The following is a 16,533-nucleotide window of genomic DNA, read 5'->3' as shown; positions in this document are numbered from 1 at the left end:
TTGAACGTATTTTTTCACCATGACCCTTCATCTAGTCCTCAAGGTAGGGGTAATAACCTTGAAAATTACATTTAAAAAATACTCTGTACTTGACCATGTACTTGACCTGCAATTTGACCTTGACCTTTGTTCTAGAGACAATGGTCTTCTGTGCAGTAAAGGTCTAACTATGACTATCACAAGGGATGTAAGTATGTTTTCCCTGTGATGTTCAGAGGCCGGAGGGACAGGGATCTGGAGGTTGGCTATAAATGAGCTAAAAATTTCATAAATGTCATAAAATGTGATAATTTGATTGATTTATGACTCCTGTATCAAACATTTGACTTTACATTTTTATCAGTTCGGTCTATCAACTCAGCAAAACGAGCATATTAAATAGGACATTCTCAGCTACTGGAAATACATTGTGGAAGGTTAAAAGAATGTATTTATGATTTTGCTGTACTTACTGTAATGGGTCAAATTTACCCAGAACATCATCCGTGTATAGCGTTTTGGAATGTAAGGGAAGGGTTAAGGTACTTGGGTTAATGCCTACTTGAGATGTTAGATTCAACTTAGTGAAAAGCGTTTTAAATCTTTTTATACTATTCTGTCTGGCTAATGCATTACATTTACGAAATCATTGAAATACACCCATATTATCTTTCAAAATGTTTCCAGTGATTTACCTTGAGTTGATGCTAGGTCTATACTACGGGCAATAACGGTATTCTCTGGTGAGCTTGTAAGTACAGTAGGAACTCAAGAGGAAAAGGCTGGCAGGCTGAAACACTAGTAGCACAGAAACAAAAAGTGGTACTCTTTCAATGGGGAATGACTTTAAAATAACAGACTGTATTATGATGGTCATACAAGAAAAGAGAGCGAGAGAGAAGATGGGAAAAGAGGAGGAGAGGAAGAGAGAGACACTCCTCCGTACACATGACACTCCTATCATGAGTCTCCATGGAAACGGAAACTCTTTTTTTTCTCTTTGGCTCCAATAAGCGCAGGGAGGGACGAGCTGCAGCTAAATTGATTTCTGCACGTAGTTGGTAGTCTTTCAGCAAACACACACACAATCCCAGCCTTGGCACTAATGTTTAATGGAGAATCAATATAGTTTCATGGGCATATGTTAAACCTTTAAAACACACCAAGGAGTAAGAACGGTAAGTAAGGTTTCACACCACATAATGGCCCCTATCTGTTTAGTAGGTTATTATGCAGGTAAGTCACATTCTTATATCCAAAGGAAAACTTCAATTTGACAGCGATTGCATTTGACCATAACACGTGTTTGGAATAATGAGGGTGACTCTGGAGAAAATAACAGAAATGTCAAGCGTGTTGTAATGTGAATATAAGAGAGACTCGATTTGTATTTCCTGCGGGCCAAACAAGTTATTTCCGCTGCCTTAGGGGGCATCGTGCCAGCTTGGAGTGTGTGTGTGTTTAAGAGGTTCCGTGGAGGGCCAGGCAGCCGCAGCATCTGCTAATGAGATTGTTGATTATTTAATAGGGACGGACGGGGGCCAGGGAGGTACCATCTGCATCAGGGCTAAGAGACATACCCATCATACACACACATTATTCACACACAGAGGGCCCTGGCAACCACTCCAAATCAGCAAGGGGTCGAAAATCACATGGAAATGCGGACTTTCAGGTGGCAGAGGCTAAGTGTTAAAAGTTTAAGATGAGTTGAGCTTATCTCTGGTTGTTTTGAAGAGGGTCATAGAGAGAGAGAGCGAAAGAGAGAAAAAAAAACTGGCTGTTTTTTTGTTTGTTTTTTTAAGTTGTTTTTTAAATATTTTTTACAGGCGGTAAAAGCTGTCTGAATTTCCTCAGCTCATAAACACCCTCCATTATCATACATTAACATTTCCTCCCGGCCTGCAGTTTCTGCTTTTCACTGAGTATTATCCCTTTACAGAGAGCCAAGACAGGGGCCATCTTGGCTCGAGACCAACCGCTAGTGTTCATTACGGATCTGGCTGGCTTGATGTTCCCTAAAGTCTACAGGGGTCAGTGCTTGTCAGTGGAAACTGACATGGCCTCAGCACCCCTCCTATACACTCTGTCACACATTGTCACTCCTATACACTCTGTCACACACCAAATTGCACCCTACTGTGGTTCTTCCTTTAAAAGTTGCGTCGCACTGCAGTACAGCTTGCGGGCTGCCACACAATTCTATGGCACATTATTTAAGTGTCAGCCATTGTTGCCATTAATGCTAGTTAGCACTAGTTTGACCACCAGAGGGCATATTTGAAAACCATTTGACTGTTTTTAATATTGGCTGTACTAGATAATTTAAAACTTTTTTTGTAAGAACATAGTACATGGGATTGATTTGAAGAAATGTGGCATTATTAATTTGATTAATATTATGGTGATTCTATTCCAAGAAAAACCTCAGTGTTTCCGTTAGGAAAATATGGCTCTGTACAACGTGACTGGTCAAGTGACTGCAAGTGAAGAGCAAAATAATTCTAACATTTCCACACCCTAATTGTAGGCTAACGGAGATTCAGTGAAAATAAAAATCGAATTGATTTATCAAGACCCGTCCCCATGCGAAACGGTGGTGAAATAGTTGACCATACACGGGTAGGCTATTTGCAGGGGGTACCGATACTGAGTCAGTGCGCGGGGCTACAGGTTAGTTGAGGTAATTTGTACATGTAGGTAGGGGTGAAGTGACCACACATAGATAATAAACAACGAGTAGCAGCAGTATACAAAAGGGAAGTGACCACACATAGATAACGGGGTCAACGTAAATAGTCCGGTTGGCAATTTAAAAGATTGTTCAGCAGTCTTATGGCTTGGGGGTAGAAGCTGTTGAGGAGAATTTTGGTCCTAGTCTTGAAGCTCCGGTACCGCTTGCCGTGTGGTAGCAGAGAAAACAGTCTATAATTTCGGTGACTGGAGTCTCTGACAATTTTATGGGCTTTCCTCTGACACGCGTAGTACATAGCTCCTGGATGACAGGAAGTTTGGCCCCAGTGTTGTACTGGGCTGTTCACACTACCCTCTGTAGCGCCTTACGGTCAGATGCCGAGCAGTTGCTATACCAGGCGGTGAGGCAACCGGTCAGGATGTTCTCGATGGTGAAGCTGTAAAACCTTTTGAGGATCTGGGGACCCATGCCAAATATTTTCAGTCGCCTGATGGGGAAAAGGTTTTGTTGCGCCTTCTTTACTACTGTCTTGGTATGTTTGGACCATGATAGTTCATTGGTGATGTGGACACTCTCGACCCGCTCCACTACAGCCCCGTTGATGTTAATTGGGGCCTGTTCGGCCCGCCTTTTCCTGTAGTCCACGATCAGCTCATTTGTCTTGCTCACATTGAGGGAGAGGTTGTTGTCCTGGCACCACACTGCCAGTTCTCTGACCTCCTTCCTATAGGCCATCTCATCGTTGTCGGTGATCAGTCCTACCACTGTTGTGTCATCAGAAAACGTAATAATAGTGTTGGAGTCGTGTTTGGCCACGCAGTTATAGATGAACAGGGAGTATAGGAGGGGACTAAGTTGACACCCCTGAGGGGCCCCAGTGTTAAGGATCAACGTGGCAGACGTGTTGAGAGAGCAGTGTGGAGCTGTGTGGAGGTGGTAAGAGCTCTGTGTGGAGCTCTTACCACCTGGGGGCGGCCCATCAGGAAGTCCAGGATGCAGTTGCAGAGGGAGGTGTTTAGTCCCTGAGTCCTTAGCTTAGTGATGCGCTTCGTGGGCACTATGGTGTTAAATGCTGAGCTGTAGTCAATGAACAGCATTCTCACATAGGTGTTCCTTTTGTCCAGGTGAGAAAGAGCAGTGTGGGGCACGATTGAGATTGTGTCATCTGTGGATCTGTTGGGACGGTATGCAAATTGGAGTGGGTCTAGGGTGTTGTTGATGTGAGCCATGACCAGCCTTTCAAAGCACTTCATGGCTACTGACGTGAGTGCTATGGGGCGGTAATCCTTTAGGAAGGTTACCTTCGCTTCCTTGGGCACAAGGGACTATGGTAATCTACTTGAAATATGTAGGTATGACGGACACGGTCAGGGAAAGGTTGAAAATGTCAGTGAAGACACTTGACAGTTGGTCTGCGCATACTTTGAGTACACGTCCTGGTAATCAGCGGCCCAGCGGCTTTCTGAACATTGACCTGTTTAAAAGGTTTTGTTCACATCGGCTACCGAGAGCGTTATCAAACAGTCATCCAGAACAGCTGGTCATCAAGTCATCATCAAGAGATACACTGGACCGTATGTCAGAGAGGTGTTTCTGTGTCTATTGTCCTGCTAATAGCCCTTGTGAAAAACAAGTGTTTTAAAAACATGTTGTTATCTAATATCTAAGGGGTTTTATATAACTATAATAATCTTTGAGTAACAGATCAGCTCTCGGAACTCATTAAGAAGTGGCTTCTATCTTCAATATAATCATTAATACAAAAGGTTAAACCCTAAGGTTTTATGCCTGCAGTTTGTTATAATGCCTTCTGGGAAGGTTAAAAAGTCCAAAAGTTATGGGTGGAGTTAGAATTTTGTCTGTCAGAAGTATTAAAATCAACCAATGTCAGCCTTTAAATGTTTTAATTATCCAAATGTTTAAAGTGTGTGTGGGCGATGGAGAGAGAATGCATTTGACTGTTTTTAATATTACCCAAGTTCTCTCTTAACTCCAGGACCACCGACAGTTTTTTTGTTGTTGTTGCCTGATGTAGGACTCTAGTGCCAGAGAAGAGAGACTCTCAGACTGAAAACACACATCCATTCATTTACGAAAAGATAGTCAACTTGAGTCACAGTTTAGACGACCGATAGATCAGCGTTCTAACTCTCACTTGTGATAGTGTGGTGCAATAACACAATGCCAACATCTACCACTAATGGTCGGGGCAAACAATTTTTTGAAATATAATTTCAAAATGCAAATGTTTATTAGGCTACTGTGCAGTGTCTTTAAATACAATGTCCCCCCTACCCTCTTTGGCAAGAGTCTAATGTCCTGCTAATAGCCCATTGTGGGTGGATGGCTTCTTTTGTATCCCAATGTATTGAATGAATGTATTAATTACAGTCATTTACCATCCTCAGAGTTCACAATTTCATTTCCAAGTCCTCTGGTGATTACAGTCCTAACCCTTCCCAACTATTTTGCAATCTATATGGCACAGCTTGATAAAGGTCCCAATTTTTTTTTTTTTTTTTAACAATTAGCATATTTTAGTTTAACTATAATATTTGTTGTAATATTTGTTCTGTCTTTTCTGGTGGATTAAACTGAAATTGCAACCAACTTCCTATGGCTCTGTCACGACTTCTGCCGAAGTCGTTGCCTCTCCTTGTACGGGCGGTGCTCGGCGTTCGACGTCACCGGTCTTCTAGCCATCATTGATCCATTTTTCATTTTCCATTGGTTTTGTCTTGTCTTCCCACACACCTGTCTTCAATCCCATTCATTACCTGTTGTGTATTTAACCCTCTGTTTCCCCTCATGTCTTTGTCAGAGATAGTTTATTGTCAGTGTAGTGGTTTTTGTATAGGTGCGCGACGGGTCTTCGTACCCATATTTGTTTATATTCATTTTTCTATTTAGTGTTATGGAGCATTTTACTTGGACATTTATTAAAAGACTCCATTTTACACTCCGTTTGACTCTCCTGCGCCTGACTTCCCTGCCACCTATACACATCTATCTGACAGGCTCGTTTCAAATAATAACGATATTTTGGAGATTATTTCATTTTCAAATTTCCAAAAGTGTGCGGATGTAATCTGAATAAGGGGAAAAGGCCACTATTGAACATGGGGTGAGAGAATAGGCCCTTTTAATTTTGTCTGGCTTACCATTCCAAATAAAATGTCATATTTTTGATCATATAATTTAAAACAGGTTGCTAGGTGTAGGCAAAACCATAAGCAAATAGAAAAACTCTGATATGACTAAAGAGTTAATCATGGTGATTTTTCCACAAAGAGTTATTTTCATCAAGAACACGTTGTTTGCAGAGTCCACAAACAGGAGGTGGAGTTTCAGAGCTCACAGATGTACCTGGCATGGATTGTGACTCCATCTCATTCCTCGCCCTCTTCAACATGTCATTCTCCGCCTGACTCTCCGCCAGTGACATTATTTTTTCCTCACACATACAGTAACCAGCTAATAAACTATATTTTTGTAAAGGATGAAGATGCTATTGTTTCCAGAATTCACAGCCTACTACGCTTGTGAAAAACAAAATGTCTACAGCTGTCCATCACCACTGTGAATAAAAACAGAATATTTAAGGGGCTTTTATATAATTATAATGCAGGGTCAATAAAAATAATAACAATCGTTGGATAACAGATTGGAACTCATTAAGAGGCGGCTTATATCTCAATATAATCATTAATTCAGAACGTTAAACTCATAGGTTTTAGGCCTGCAGTAGGTTATAATAAATGGAAAATTGTGTGTCAATTCATAAACCATGTGCCATGGAAACTATTTTGCAATATATATGGCACAGCTGTCAATGTTTTGGTCCTTAAATGAAACTGGTATATAATCTCAGCAAAAAAGAACTGCCCTCTCACTGTCAAATGCGTTTCTTTTTCAGCAAACTAAAATGTGTAAATATTTGTATGAACATATCAAGATTCAACAACAGACATAAACTGAACAAGTTCCACAGACATGTGACTAAAATAAATGGAATAATGTGTCCCTGAACAAAGGGGGGATAAAAATCAAAAGTAACAGTCAATATCTGGTGTGGCCACCAGCTGCATTAAGTACTGCAGTGCATCTCCTACTCATGGACTGCACCAGATTTGCCAGTTATTGCTGTGAGATGTTACCCCACTCTTCCACCAAGGCACCTGCAAGTTCCAGGACATTTCTGGGGGCAAAGGCCCTAATCCTAGCCCAACACCTTCCTGGTGTAACTCGGGCAGTTGTTGTTGCCATCCTGTACCTGTCCCATAGGTGTGATGTTCGAATGCACCGATCCTGTGCAGGTGTTCTTACACGTGGTCTGCCACTGCGAGGACGATCAGCTGTCCATCCTGTCTCCCTGTAGCACTGTCTTAGGCGTCTCACAGAACGGACATTGCAATTTATTGCCCTGGCCACATCTGCAGTCCTCATGCCTCCTTACAGCATGCCTAAGGCACGTTCACGCAGATGAAAAGGGATCCTGGGCATCTTTCTTTTGGTGTTTTTCAGAGTCAGTAGAAAGGCCTCTAAAGTGTCCTAAGTTTTCATAACTGTGACTTTAATTGCCTACCGTCTGTAGCTGTTAGTGTCTTAACGACCGTTCCACAGGTGCATGTTCATTAATTGTTCACGGTTCATTGAACAAGCATGGGAAACAGTGTTTAAACCATTTACAATGAGGATCTGTGAAGTTATTTGGATTTTTGACAGGGTCCTGAAAAAGGACTTTTTTTTGTTGTTGCTGAGTTCATTTTTGTTTATCACAATTGTCTTTAAATTTCTTTTAATTTTGGTCTTTAATGCATGGCCGACAGACAAGTTCTTTACTTTTCCCCCTTCCACTTGATAAAGACTCCAATTGCAAAAGTTTTTTTAATCAATTAGTATGTTTGAGTTTAACCACAATATTTGTTGTGTTATTTATTTATTTATTTTCTGGGGGATTAAACTGAAATTGTAATCAACTTTCCATGGCTTGTTTAAAAAATAACAATAAGGGCATCCTGGGTGGTGCAGTGGTCTAAGGCACTGCATCACAGTGCTAGCTGTGCCACCAGAGACTCTGGGTTCGCGCCCAGGCTCTGTCACAGCCGGCACGGGGTGACGCACAATTGGCCTAGGGATATCCTTGTCTCATCATGCACTAGTGACTGCTGTGGTGTGCCGGGCACAGTGCACGGTAACCAGGTCACCAGGTGCACAGTGTTTCCTCTGACACATTGGTGCGGCTGGCTTGGATGCTCGCTTCTGTGCACTGTGTTAAGAAGCAGTTGTATTTCAGAGGGCGCATGGCTTTCGACCTTTGAGATGTAGCGATGCGACAAAATAGTAACTACTAACAATTGGATATCACGAAATTAGAGTGAAAATTCAATAAATACATAAAATAAATAACGATAAGTGAGCAGTTGTAATCTGAATAAAGGGCCATTTTGAACATATTTAGAATGATTTATTTCTGTTTTAAGAGGTAGAAAAACCAAAAGCCCCGACCATTGATGGTGTGGCATTGTGGCATTGTGTCATTGCACCACACAAGAGAGAGTTAGAAAGCTGATCATCTAAACTGTGACTCAAGTTGACTATCTTTTCGTAAATGAATGGATGTGTGTTTTCAGTCACATGTTAAGTGTAATTCCCCCAAGTTCTCTCTTAACTCCAGGACCACCGACAGTTTTTTGTTGTTGTTGCCTGATGTAGGACTCTAGTGCCAGAGAAGAGAGACTCTCAGACTGAAAACACACATCCATTCATTTACGAAAAGATAGTCAACTTGAGTCACAGTTTAGACGACCGATAGATCAGCGTTCTAACTCTCCCTTGTGATAGTGTGGTGCAATGACACAATGCCACCATCTACCACTAATGGTCGGGGCAAACGTTTGTAACTTTTAAAGCATGAACCACTGTATACTTTTGACCGGAGACCATAGGGCTCTGATCAAAAGTAATGCAATTTGTAGGGAATAGGGTGCCATTTGGAATACAGCCCTTGACCTGAGCCTGCTCTCCTGTAGAGGTAATAGTTATGGGGACAGCAGGTGAGCGTCTGAGGAGAATAATGGCCAGGTAGCCTGTAGAAGCATATGTATGTTTGTAGGGAGGGGCTGCACTGAAGGAGGGAGGTTTTACTGGGGAAATATCCCAAAGGAACATCATGGTGTGTCAGACTGCTGTGAGTGCTACTGAGTGCTACTGTGGGAGAGACAGAGGGTCCGCTATAAAGGCATTTAGTCAGGTTTATAGAAGGAAGGGGGTTGTGGGGGTGTTTGCACTGAGGGCTGAGGGGGGTGGGGGGTTACACTCTAAGGGAGGGGGGTTAGCTATAATGGGGAAAACTCTCAGAGTGTCACCATGTGTCATTATGGTCCAGCTAGAGACCTCAGACTACTGCTGCTCTCGTCACGCCTTTGTGGAGAGGAAGAAAAACAACATGTGAGGAGAGGCCCTTCACCTGCTGCCTGCTGTTCTCTTGGAACTGTGTGTGTGTGTGTGTGTGTGTGTGTGTGTGTGTGTGTGTGTGTGTGTGTGTGTGTGTGTGTGTGTGTGTGTGTGTGTGTGTGTGTGTGTGTGTGTGTGTGTGTGTGTGTGTGTGTTTTTCCAGGATCAGTATATTAGCTCTGGGAGAGTGGGCTCGTCTTGGTGACGGGGAGAGCGGAGCGACTAGCCGAGCCGTCAGGAAGATAAAGGTCACCAGCTCGCTGTCTGGTCGACCGGGACAAAAGGAGCGGCGCTGTGCAGCCATGAACCATGGGAAATCAGACAGGTGTCCACATGCCAAAAGCCTCTCAGAACCGTCTCTGGCTTTGAGAGCAGTGCCTTCGCCACCGCTGATTACTGTACAGGCCTCTGTCTGTCCGTCCACCCACGCACCCATCACAGTCCTGAGACTTGGTCTGTCTGTCCACCTCCTAGCGCCCAGACACATATTGTCCCATTTCTTTGTTAAAGGTCACTGCTATACAGTGCGTAGTTGATAGATTGGTATAGTGGTGCGTTGGGTTTGGTATGCTGGTGTGTTGGGGCGGGGTTCTCTGGGCTGATGTACATTGGGATGTTGGTGCTGTAGTGTGGTGGGTAGCTACTTACAGCAGGGGTAGTTGAGCAGCAGGATGTCGTCAATGGCAATGTAGCCTCGCCGTTCTGCCGAGACGGATGCTTCAAACACCACCTGAGGACAGACAACGAAGAGATGAGAGGAGAATGGGACAGACAATGGAGAGATGAGATGAGAACGACACAGACAATGGAGAGATGAGGAGGAGGGAAGAAAGGATTCCACGTTACGCAACACAGAGAGAGAAAGGACTGGAGGCAGAGAGAGTGAAGTCCTAATCAAACAGCTTGTCTTTGAATCCACGGAGGCCTGTCTGGTGGCAAATCCCACTACTCAAACATCCATAGTTTAGCATAGCCTCGTTTCACACAGTCATCTCTCCCTCGCTCCCTCCCGCTCTTTCAAACAACCATATTTCTCTCTCTTTTCATCAGAGAACACACACAGAACATGGGACCCACAGGAGTCATTGAGCGCTGCCAAAATCTCTACTCACTCATCTAAATGAATCCAGCGTCATGCAGAGAAACCAAAGTGAATCCCAGATCCCTCCCACAGGGAACCAAAGGGAATCTGGACCACTGAAAAATCATTACTGCCACAATAACCCATATCGTTTACTGAGGGACAGTTTACTATTTTACCGCAGAGGCACAACAAATACATAAACACTGCAGTCTATGCAGATGGGGTTTACTTCATTCATTGATTCCAGACCTCAAATAGCACTTCACTTTCAAGTTATTTAGCCGGGCTTGATTGAGTTTTCCTGTCACAATGGACCCAATGGAAAAGTCCCTGACAGCCACACAGTGTAAAGCTCTGCAAATGATCCTAAAAGCTCATCACAGACAATGATATGTTAGCTATGACTGAAACCAGCAGACTATGAAAGGTCAGATTCCAATATCACGCACTCCAACGAGTCTGGGGGCCAAATGGCACCCTATTCCTTTTATAGCAGCCCCCGTGTGTCTCTGTGTTGACCAACACATCAGGCTCTAAGTGCCTGGTCCAGACCGACAGCACCGCACAAGGCCTCCTCAGATGGACACAGGCCACGCTTCCCTGTCTGCTCATTTATTAGTATTCTTCATTCTTATGCGTGGGCACTTAGAGAAGTCTGGACGATTACCTTCTCCCTTCATCAGGTACTGACACACCCCGACGAGCACGCACTGGGGCTGACCCCATAGGCTGTTGGTCAACCGAGATTTCTTTAGTCGAGCAGTAGCAAAAATTGTTCAATGTTTTTTTTTAATCGTGGTGTACAAGACAGCTGTCTGATTCACGAGTGGACTGATCCATTGTGGAGGCCGTGGGGATGGCACAGTCCATCACTCTAAGGTATGTGCTACTGAAATGGTATATGGTTATATTATGTAAGAACAATGGTGCAACACAAATAAAACAAATCATTTATAACAAATGCACTTTCTCCCGCGTTGGATAGTGGTTGCTGTGTGCGGCTCTGAAACACAATGTGCTGTTGAATCGCCGCCTTTTCCTGACCATGTTGCTAGAGTTAAGAGAGAAGAAAACAGCCCTTGACTTATTGTCTAAGAAAAGTGAGGAGAGACGAAACCTCAACTTAATTAGGTCTATAATCAATAGCCTAACTGTTAAATGTGCCTGTCTTTATAAATGATCGATATATCTACAGAAATAAGACAGATCTTGCTTCTGCTGCCTATTTGGATGTTTCGCTGATAGCCTACTGATTCCGTGAGCACCAAGCCTCACGCAACAATTTCACAAATTCGTCTGTTTTTAATATTTGCTGTGCTGTAATAAAGGCTTTACACTGTTTTCCATTAGACCAGCGCCTCTGGTATTATTTAGCATTTATTTAGTGTTGTTTGCACTGTTCCAAATTGTCAGAAAAATTATATTTCTAATAATACCCCTCCTTTTTCCTTGATCAAATTCTTATTGTTAATAGTATTATGATCATCATTATAATATTATAATAATAATAATTATAATATAATATATATTAATAAGTAATGTCATTGTCATTAGTAGACTTAGTATAGCAGCCTTGTATAACCACCATGGAACTGTAGGCCTAAGAGTGCATCCTGTTTGGTCTTATTACTGTAATTAACTTAGGCCTATATTTCAATATAGGCTACTTCACCAATAAATAATTTTTGCATTCATGTCATTACACAGCATTCGAGTCATTCCTGACGTGAAATGCATTGAAGCATTTTAATTTTAAAATAAAATAGCAAAGCGACCATTGAATAATTAGCGTAAAAAATAAATAGACCTAAACCGTTCCATTTGGGAAATTGCATTCGCAAATGAATGTGACTGTTTTTAAGTCTTTGCTGTAATAACTTTTTGGTCAACCAATATTTGTTGGGGTCGGGGACAGCCCTAACACACACACACACCTCCACACACCTGGCCATCCATTCCCTTGCTCAGCACTGCACAGAGCCTTGACCCTACCTGACTATCAGTATCAGACCCTGCTCAGAGCAGAAAGGGAGAGGGGGGATAGAGGGAGCGAGAGATGGGGAAAGAGAGAAATTGAAAGAGAGTGACAGAGAGAGGGGCAGAGAGAGAGAGAAAGAAGGAGGGAGCGAAATATAAGGAGAGATGGTGTAGGCTAAGCTACATTGACATTGGCAGTCACGATAGGCCTGATAGCATCATAAATATTTGATAGCAAAGTTCCCCCACACCTGCAACACCCTCATCTCCAATACCCACACAGGCAAAGAAAGGAAACATCTATCTATCACTGCACTCAAAGTAAAGGTGGATTTGTTCAAAGGAACAGAATCGTCACCAGTTCTAGGTTGTGACAGTCTTCCTGCTTTATTTACCTATTTCCTCTTGTTGCAACCACGCAGAGCTACAAAGAGAACGGGGAAAGGAGCAAGGTAGATATTACACTTCTAAAAAACAACAGTGATGTGAGAATCAAGGCCAGGCTTGTTGAAACTAGTGAGGTGTTGCTGTGCCTGCTGCTGTCTGTCTCTCAGGCTATAGAGCTGTTTCATCATCCAAGCAGAGAGAGATGGGAGAAATAATACCAGACACCAAACTCTAAATACGGATCACAAAAACACTGCCTTCAGATACCGGGAGGAGGGATGAGGCAGGACGAGGGGAAGGAAGAAGAGGGATAAAAGGAAAAAAAGGAAAATTCACTCATACATTTTAACATGAGCTTCCCTCTCCCCCTAGCTGCTGCAGCTCCAGTTCAGTTCACCTCATAAAACCCAACGGTGCAGAATTACACACTTCTCTATGCTGAATCCCTGCTCTGTTCCCTTCCCCGTCCTCGAAGGGAACACATACAATCAGCTGGCTGACTGGATTGGTGGCTGGCTGACTGGTTGGCTCGCTGGTAGGCTAGCTGGTTTGTTGGCTGGCTGGCTGGTTTGTTGGCTGGCTGGCTGGTTTGTTGGCTGGCTGCTGGCGATAAAGGATTGCAATAAAGAGGATTTGTTGGGTAATTAATATTTCTGGATTCTAGTTTTCCTTTTCAGCGCTATGGGAGTTATTTATGCACGTGGTCTTATGATAAAGCTTGTACACGGACAGACTCCATCGATCCGCACAAGTGGTTTAATTAATTCAACAGCTTCAGAAACCGTTGGAGAAACAGGAACATGTTGCACAGTTATTGCCAGAATGTTCTGTTGATGGATTTGTTTTGGTTAATAAAGTGGAATGAGGGTAGAATGGTATTGACTGGTATTGCCATTGTGGCAGTAAAACACAGTAATTTATGACCTGAGATTCAGTGGACCTCGTTCAGCTAGTAGGCTGAGGAAATGGACACACACAACTACAGTGCCTTCAGAAAGTATTCAAAGTTGTATTGAATTTGTTTCAAACATAACACTTAATTGCTTTGCCACTTTTTTCCAGTATTACTTCAGAGCCTTGTTGCAAACAGGATGCATGTTTTAAAACATTTTTATTCTTCACAGGCTTCCTTCTTTTCACTCTGTCAATTCATTTTGTATTGTGGAGTAACTACAATGTTGTTGATCCATCCTCTGTTTTCTCCTATCACAGCAACTCTAACTGTTTTATAGTCACCATTGGCCTCATGGTGAAATCCCTGAGTGGTCTCTTTCCTCTCTGGCAACTGAGTTAGGAAGGACGCCTGTATCTTTGTAGTGACTGTCAGCGGGGCACCTGTCGACAAATTCCGGTGAAATTGGAGGCCGCGCAATTCAAATAAATAATTATACAAATTATGGATATTAAACATTTAGGTACATACAAGTGTCTTATATCGGTTAAAAGCTTAATATATTGGTCATCTAACTGCATTGTCCGATTTACAATAGGCTTTACAGCAAAATAATGCCATGCGATTGTTTGAGGACGGCGCCCCACATCAACATATTTTTCCACTGGCACAGGCTTCATAAAATCACAAATAGCGATTAAATATTCACTCAATCTTTGAAAATCTTCCTCTGATTTGCAATCCAAATGGTTGCTACAACATGTATGGTTGTTTTGTTAGATAAAATCCTTCTTTATATTCCAAAAAGTCTGTTTAGTTGGGGCCAATGATTTGAGTAATCCACTCGTTCAACATGAATCCAAAAAGCTACCGTTAAAACAAGTCAAAATAAGTTTCTATTAAATCCTCAGGTACCCTAAAATGTAATTAAACCATAATATTTCATACGGAAAGAAGTATGTTCAATAGGAAAGCAAAATTATCAGGTGCGCGTCCTCTTTGTCGTGTTCGCACAGACTGGTTTTGAACACCAACTCCCAGTATTAAAACTCAAAATTCTTCCTCGTTTGGGAAGAAACAAGCCTGAGACATTGAACAGAGACTGTTGATATCTAGTGGAAGACATAGGAATTGCAATCTGGGAGCTGGATTTAGATATGACTCTATACGTTCCATTGTAAGAGCATGGGCTCTCAAATACAAAAAGTTCCGATTTTCTCCTACCATATCTATTGTGTTATAGTCTCCTACATTATTTTAACATTTATACAAACTTCAGAGTGTTTTCTTTCCAATGGTACCAATTATATGCATATCCTGGCTTCTGGGTTTGAGTAACAGGCAGTTTACTTTGGGCACTTCAGTCAGGCATAAATTCAGAAAAAAAGACCCTAGCCCTAACAAGTTTTAATAACTTCACTTCATGCTCAAAGGGATATTCAATGTCTGTTTTTTTATACCCCTCTACCAATAGGTATCCTACTTTGCGAGGCATTAGAAAACCTACCTGGTCTTTGTGGTTGAATCTGTGGTTGAAAATCACTGCTAGACTGAAGGACCTTACAGATAATTGTATGTGTGGGGTACAGAGATGAGGTAGTCATTCATAAATCATGTTAAACACTATTATTGCACACAGAGTAAGTCCATGCAACTTATTACGTGACTTGTTAAGCACATTTTTACCCCTGAACTTATTTAGATGAAAGAAAGAGAGAAAATGGGACAAAAAAAGTCCTCCTCCTTCCTCCAGTTTTCTGGCTTGGTTCCATCCCCCTGTACCTCGTCTCCTAAAACCCAGGCTGTTCTCTGAGCCTGCCCAGGACTGATAGTACCAAGAGCCATGAATAATCAGAATTCAACCAGAAAGACAAACACCCAATTGAGACTCTGCAAGCAGAATTCTGCAAAAATATAATTTGTGTACAACGCAAAACCCCAAACAATGCATGCAGAGCAGAATTAGGTCCATACCCGCTAGTATCAAAATCCAGAAAATAGCTGTTAAATTTTACAACCACCGAAAAGGAGGCGATGCCCACAAATTCCACCACAAAAGCCTCACCTACAGAGAGATGAGAGAGAGATGAGAGATGAACCTATAGAAGAGTCCCCTCGGCCAGCTGGTTCTGGGGCTCTGCTCACAAACACAAACCGACTTCACAGAACCCCTGGACAGAAAAATATTCAAACCTATCCAAATGAAGAGAAAGCTAAAACGATAACTATTTTACACACTGGAAAGAATCAACCAGAAAACAGAACAAATTGGAATGCTATCTGGCCTTAAACAGAGAATACACAGTAGCAGGATACCTGAACACTGTGACTGACCCCAAATTTAAGAAAATGCTTGACTATGTACAGACTCAGTGAGCATAGCCTTGCTATTGAGAAGCCACCACAGCATATCTTCTCTCGAGAGTCAGGTCTGCTTGTGCCCACTGCCCACAAAATGAAACTGAGGTACACTTCCTAACCTCCTGCCAAATGTATGACCAAATTAGAGAGACTGTATTTCCCACAGATCACACAGACGCACAAAAACATTGAAAACAAATCAAACATTGTTAAACTCCCATATCTGTTAGGCAAAATACCACAGTGTGCAATCACAGCAGCAAAGTTTGTGACCCGTTGCCATGAGAAAAGGACAACCAGAGGAGCACAAACAACATTGTAAATACAACCCATATTTATATGTTTATTTTCAACTACTTGCACATTGTTATAACAGTGTACATAGCCAATAACAAAACATTTGAAATGTCTATTCTTTTAAACCTTTTGTGAGTTTAATGTTCACTAACGTTTATTTCCCTTTTGTTTATTGTCTATTCCATTTGCTTTGGCAATGTAAACATGTTTCTCATGCCAATAAACTCCTTTGAATTAAATTGAGAGAGAGAGAGCGCGAGAGAGGGAGAGTGCGAGGGAGAGTGCGAGAGAGAGAGAGAGAGAGAGAGAGAGAGAGAGAGAGAGAGAGAGAGAGAGAGAGAGAGAGAGAGAGAGAGAGAGAGAGAGAGAGAGAGAGAGAGAGAGAGAGAGAGAGAGAGAGAAGCG

The 16,533-nt window shown here is 42.3% G+C and overlaps 1 protein-coding gene across 14 annotated transcripts in view; it reads right to left on the bottom strand.

The window, feature by feature from the left end:
- Window positions 1-16,533, bottom strand: part of LOC110489412 (receptor-type tyrosine-protein phosphatase U) — a 276,455-nt gene that overhangs the window by 110,127 nt on the left and 149,795 nt on the right. For all 14 annotated transcript variants that reach the window (XM_036970735.2, XM_036970740.2, XM_036970741.2 and 11 more), the window contains exon 4: window positions 9,779-9,860. In XM_036970735.2, the coding sequence (XP_036826630.1) occupies window positions 9,779-9,860 (82 nt within the window). The remainder of the gene's footprint in view (window positions 1-9,778; window positions 9,861-16,533) is intronic.

The sequence above is a fragment of the Oncorhynchus mykiss genome, chromosome 30 (genome assembly GCF_057628025.1).
Source record: "Oncorhynchus mykiss isolate SJ-2025 chromosome 30, ASM5762802v1, whole genome shotgun sequence".
Taxonomy (NCBI): domain Eukaryota; kingdom Metazoa; phylum Chordata; class Actinopteri; order Salmoniformes; family Salmonidae; genus Oncorhynchus; species Oncorhynchus mykiss.
This window is presented reverse-complemented; position numbering and strand designations above follow the sequence as displayed.